At 58.4% G+C, this 5,187-nt stretch overlaps 3 protein-coding genes across 3 annotated transcripts; 2 read left to right on the top strand and 1 right to left on the bottom strand.

Annotated features, from left to right (window-relative positions):
- Positions 1-14: 14 nt before the first annotated feature.
- Positions 15-661, top strand: SPRG_17441 (hypothetical protein; the record flags this gene model as incomplete). The annotated part of the gene is made up of 2 exons (XM_012356738.1): positions 15-269; positions 329-661. The coding sequence occupies 2 exons, from the start codon at positions 15-17 to the stop codon at positions 659-661; spliced, it is 588 nt and encodes a 195-aa protein (XP_012212128.1).
- Positions 662-2,198: 1,537 nt separating this feature from the next.
- Positions 2,199-4,412, top strand: SPRG_17440 (hypothetical protein). Its single transcript, XM_012356737.1, has 2 exons — positions 2,199-4,228; positions 4,271-4,412. The coding sequence occupies exons 1-2, from the start codon at positions 2,223-2,225 to the stop codon at positions 4,335-4,337; spliced, it is 2,073 nt and encodes a 690-aa protein (XP_012212127.1). The 5' UTR covers positions 2,199-2,222; the 3' UTR covers positions 4,338-4,412.
- On the bottom strand, positions 4,286-4,765 carry SPRG_17439 (hypothetical protein). The gene is made up of 2 exons (XM_012356736.1): positions 4,710-4,765; positions 4,286-4,663 (listed from the first exon to the last, which is right to left on the bottom strand). Exons 1-2 carry the CDS (start codon positions 4,736-4,738, stop codon positions 4,402-4,404), a joined length of 291 nt encoding a protein of 96 aa, XP_012212126.1. The 5' UTR covers positions 4,739-4,765; the 3' UTR covers positions 4,286-4,401.
- Between the last annotated feature and the right edge of the window lie 422 nt (positions 4,766-5,187).

Here is a 5,187-nt window from a genome sequence, read left to right as displayed (position 1 = left end):
CGCCCATCTACGGCATGATTGACGGCGGCTCGACGCGCATCGGCATGTACCTCGGCGCGGGCAAGCCCCAAGCCGCCAAAGCCACGAGCCACTTGGTGTTTTATGGTATTTTTGGTCTCTCGGTGGTCATCGTGATCCCGTGGCTGTGCGCGCGCTCGCACGTTGGCAAGATCTTCTCCACGGACGTCGCCGTCGTCAGTAGCATGGCGTCCATTAGCACGCTCGCCGCTGCGGGCTACATCATCCTCTCGCTCTTCTACTACGCGATGGTGCGTCGCTCACGTTTCGTCTCCGCGCAGGTTTTGCTCACTCCTAACTTGTCACGTAGGCGACGCTGCAAGCGCAGGCGCGGACACTGCCCATCATGACCTCGCTCTTCATTGGCGCGTGGGTCGTTGGCGTTCCCGGCGCGTACGCCTTTGGCTTCCCTGCCGGCCTTGGCCTTCTCGGTATTTGGGTTGGCATGTCCGTGGGGTACATTGTCACTACTGTCCTCGGTGTCTACTTTACGTACAAGTCCAACTGGGAGAAGGAGGCCAAGAAGGCTGTCGAGCGAAGCAAGGGGCGCGACGACGGCGATCACTTGGTGGTGGAGCTCGAGCAAAACCGACGCGCCAGCGTTGACGCTGGTTTCAACACTATGGTGACGCCCAAGGAATGAATGTTTTGTTCTTGAGGGAGGCAGTTGTCCATCTTTGCACAGAGCACCGTTCGCATCCTGAGGTCAGGCTGAAATGCCCGAAATACGAACTCTTGTGCCCATAGAGGGGACCAACGCCGCTGCACGTGCTACGGACGAGAGATTCTGGAGAAACGATGGCGTGATTCACTTTCATCGACCGAGAGAATGACGAGACGGCTGTAAATGTGGCAGTACGTGGTTAAACGTGGCGTACAGCACAAATAAATGTTAGGTGGGGCGTAGCTCCCGCTGTATGCTTTACCTGTCGACTTAGCATAGCATGCCGCGCCCTCCAAAGTACCCTCTACCACTGTGCCAAGAATGAGCAATTCCGTTTTGGAAAGCAATTTGTGCGATCACGCCGCACGGAGTTGGTGCCGTGGATATAAATATGGTACAAAATGGTTATTAATGGCTATTACCACCAATAAATATACGGCAATGCATAACTGCAGCTCTGGGCCTTCAACGTCGACGCCGCGCAGCATTCCGTACCCTCCAAAGTGTCCACTACTATTGTGCCGAATTTCAGCGATTCCATTTTTGACGACGTTCAGGGTGATCGCGCGGCCTGGCGTCCAGGTCAACAAACTCATATCCCATTGTCTGATATGCGATTGGTCAAAAAATTAATATAGTGGCCAATAGCAAGATATCCTCGTGTGCGTTTCACAAGCTCCAAGTGGTGCTGCACAGCGATGTCCCCATGAGCCGACAATCGACAGATACGTAAGGAGCTCCATTGCGTCGAAGCAACATTCGTCGTGAGCATGCTCTCATTAGCAAAGCGATTTTGTCTGTACCTCGTCGTTCGAGTGCTTTAGCGCCGAGAGCGTAGCAGTAGCAACGAACGTCGCGCGCGATTCACCGGAGTCGGCGTGGTCACTTGTAGATCTTGAGCATAGGGTGTTTCGTAGTCTGGCTGAGGCTGTCGAGGGCTTCTTGGGCCTGCCGACGCACGCAAGTACCTGGATCGTGATCGACGAAAAGCCAAAAAGCCGTGTCGGACGCATTTCGTCATCACACTCTTTGATTGAGGAGAAGATCAAGCTGATTGCAATGTGCAACAGTTGTAAGGCACTTCCGCGTTGAGAGGTACGTTCCGGTCGACATGTCGCCTCGTCGAGAGCGTCCTCAATGTCAAACCGCAGCGAGGTGGTGCAAAAGGCAGTCCCGGCGACGACCGCTACGTCGTCGTGCGCGCCGATGACATAGCTGACGTGGATGCGTGGACACAGTTGCGCGCACCTATTGAACTCGATTGTTGTTGTTCCACGCGCGAATTGCGCGCACGGGCACGCAGTGTGGCATCGTGCGCGGCGTATTCGTTGGGGACTCTGGCGAAATGAAGTGAAACGACCCGTCTTGAAACACGAGAGATCCACTATAGACTCGCAATAGGGACAAGAATTTGACGTCGCTCTCGCGGTCCTACCTGGTACGGAGACTGCGAGGCTCGACCAGATATGTTGGCACGTAGGGTGCGTGATTCTAGTCTAATATCGGATAACAGCGCGTGATATCCGGACATTCCATCAAGATGGCGGGCGGGCGGACCGGCAGCCGTGCGAAGAAGCGCAAGACCCGTGCGGCCGTACCGCTCTACACGCCACCAGCCAAGCAAGGGCCGAAGGAGGTCGCTGATGGCAAGGAGCAAGCTCCACCAGCAAAGAAGTCCAAGGCTGGGCCGAAGAACCCCAGCGCCGCGCTGGTCGTCGCGCCGGTCAAGCTGCCGCCAACGCCCGCTCCAGAGACGAACCCGCCAGTCGAGATCTCGTCCGGTCCAGGCGAAGCAGGCGCCAAGAAGAAAAAGAAGAAGAAGAAGACCAAGAACAAGGCTGTGTTTACGCCAGCCGTCTCTCCCATTGCCGCCTCCGACACGGCGGCGAAGATACCCCTTGCCGCAAGTGCCCCGGCCAAGGCGATACCAGTCAAAATGACTTCAGTCAAGGCGACTTCAGTCAAGGTGGCTCATGTTAAAGCAGCTCCGGTCAAGGGGGCTCCGGTCAAGGGGGCTCCGGTCAAAGCGATCTCGACAAAGACGTCGCCGGTGGACGCCAAAGTGCGCCACGTCGCGACCACAGCCGCGCCGGCGAGCGCAACTGTGTCAATGTCTAAAGATGCTGCAGCTCTTGCGCTGGCTCGAAAGCGCCGGTTTGCGTCCGACACTGGTGTCCTCCCGACCAAGAGCACGGTCGTGCTCTCGACGGGTGGGACCACGAAAAAGCAGAAGCGAGTGCCCCCGCAGCTTGCGCCCGCTGCCTCCAACCACGACGACGACGAGGAAAAGCCGCCTGCTCCGTCGTCGCCTGTGCGCGTCCCGCGCGTTCCAAGCCGCAAGTCGAGCCCCAAACCTAGACCGACGCCCATCGCCTCAATTCCCGAGCCGAGCGCCACTAGCCTTGAGGACGAGGGTCTGGCGTCGCGTGAAACGCCAATGGGCCCGAACGCGCACTCGCTTCTGGCAAGCGTCATGGATGCGTTTGAAAGCCACGATGTCTCGGTCTCTATGAACGAAGGTGCTCTCGGTCTCTCGTCGCTGGCATCCTCGCCACATGCTGAGAGCATCGACCATGACGTCTCGGATGCTCCGACCAATGACGAGGATGACGGCGATGCCGACGACAGCGACGTGATCGTGCTCGACGACAGCGACGACGAAGATCGAGACGACATGGCGCATCACGAGGACGACGACACCGTCACGGAGGGCAGCGTCGAAATGACCAACGACTGGGCATCCGAGGACGATGAGCTCGACGATCTCGACCTGCAATGGGCTGCGCCGTCGTCGATGGATGCGGTCTCGGGCTACAGCACGGAGATCAAGGACGTGGAAGACAGCATGGACGGCTCCGCGACGCGCGCCACGTCACCCAGCGACGACGACGAACCCGTGGTCGAGACTGCTCCGACCTTGCGCCTCGCATCACCCCGTCCCGTGAGCGTGCAGACAAGCCCGGTTCGCAGCCCGCAGAAACTGTCGCCGGTCGTTCACAATGCTCCACGCCTTGTCGTGTCCCCCGAAAAGAAGACGACAGTAGAGCCCAGCAGCCCGACTCGTTCATCTACCAGCGCCGACGATCGTACCAACTCGATGGTCACGACCACGCCGGTGCCAGAAGACGCAAGCACAACGTGGGGTGCGGCGTTCGGCACTGCCGCACCGCTTTACTCGGCGCAGATCGTCGACTGCTCGCCGCTAAGCACGTGGTTTCTCTCGCGCGGCCAAGCCAACTTTATCAAAGCGTCAGGGTCGTCTGCCGTCCATGCGTCGCCTGCTCCCACGAGTAGTCGTTCGCTGGCTGCAGTACCTACAACGACGACGACTGCCACAGACAGTGCGTTCTATGCGGCGCTCGCCAAAAGCCACTGGCGATCATGGTACGCCAAGCAGCCGGCCCCGTCCCTTTTGGATGCTCCGCTGGCCGACGTCCCGTCGCCTGTGCGTGTGGCTGTAGAGAACGCCAACACGCTTCATAGCGCCGCTGCGAGCACCTCGACACGGCGCGCAAAGGCGTTCGATGGTGTCATGAACGAGCTCCGGTATGTCGCAACGATAGTGATTATGGTGCTCATCAATACTAGGTCGGCGCGCGATGAGTCGTCGGCGTTTGAGAAGCGCATGATCGAGGTGCTGCAGGAAAAACGATGACGGGCGTCGACTTTAACGATGCGTATCGCTCCGTATTACCGTAACAAAATATAAACGACCGCGCTTACGCCTCGTCCGTCTTGAGCGTCGAGATCGCGAGCACGGAGCGGTCATCTTGGCGCTGAACGAGCAGCGTGCGCTTGGAGGTTTCGATGCGGATGACTGGCGACGCGTCCGTGTCGCGCCCGAGGTCTTCGGCGCGATCGGCGGCGGCCGCCAAGCCGCCGAGGCCATTGTGGCCTCTGCGGGCAAGGTCGCCATCGACGGCGAGCAGCAGCCCCTTGGCATCATGCCACGCCAGACCAGAGACGGCTTCGTCCGACATGCTACAGTGACAGCGTGAAGCTAGAGTGATGGCCACAGCCCACGTACATCTTCTCGACCGCAGCTTGCAGCTCCATTGCGTCCGGCCTTTCTTTCGTTTTGGCGAGAAAAACCGGATAAATGAATTTTAGCCAATCCAAATGCATTTTTGGCATGTCGTCCTTCCGATTGGCCAACGCAGTGCACACCACCATGCATCAATCAATCAAGTTCATGCGCATGATAAGCACGTGAGCTTGACGTCGACCTACCCACCAGCGCTAGGTTAAAACAATCACGTAGACTACCGTGTTGCTCAAGTGCTTGTACGTGAAGGCATCCATCGCGTCGTTGGTCGATCTAGAAACTCGGGCACACAGCAAAAATACATAATTATAAATTCTGCGTTTTTCCAGCCGTTCCGCAAGCGAAACCAACCGACAAGTGGCCGCGTCCTCCGAGGCGCGGCCGTCGGTCATCCAGGCCGCGGCAGAAGGAGGCCTCGTCAGTCGACGCCTTCGCCTGCTGAGAGCCGCGCCATCAGACC

Source organism: Saprolegnia parasitica (genome assembly GCF_000151545.1).
Source record: "Saprolegnia parasitica CBS 223.65 unplaced genomic scaffold supercont2.567, whole genome shotgun sequence".
In the NCBI taxonomy this organism is placed as follows: domain Eukaryota; phylum Oomycota; class Saprolegniomycetes; order Saprolegniales; family Saprolegniaceae; genus Saprolegnia; species Saprolegnia parasitica.
The sequence above is the reverse complement of the archived record's forward strand: the minus strand, read 5'-3'. Positions and strand labels throughout refer to the sequence as shown.

Coding starts and splice junctions, on each gene's coding strand:
- SPRG_17440 (XM_012356737.1), top strand. CDS start 2,223: ATGGCGGGCGGGCGGACCGGCAGCCGTGCGAAGAAGCGCAAGACCCGT. Junction 4,229..4,270: donor GGTGTCATGAACGAGCTCCG/GTATGTCGCAAC, acceptor CATCAATACTAG/GTCGGCGCGCGATGAGTCGT.
- SPRG_17439 (XM_012356736.1), bottom strand. CDS start 4,738: ATGGAGCTGCAAGCTGCGGTCGAGAAGAT. Junction 4,664..4,709: donor CAAGCTGCGGTCGAGAAGAT/GTACGTGGGCTG, acceptor CTGTCACTGTAG/CATGTCGGACGAAGCCGTCT.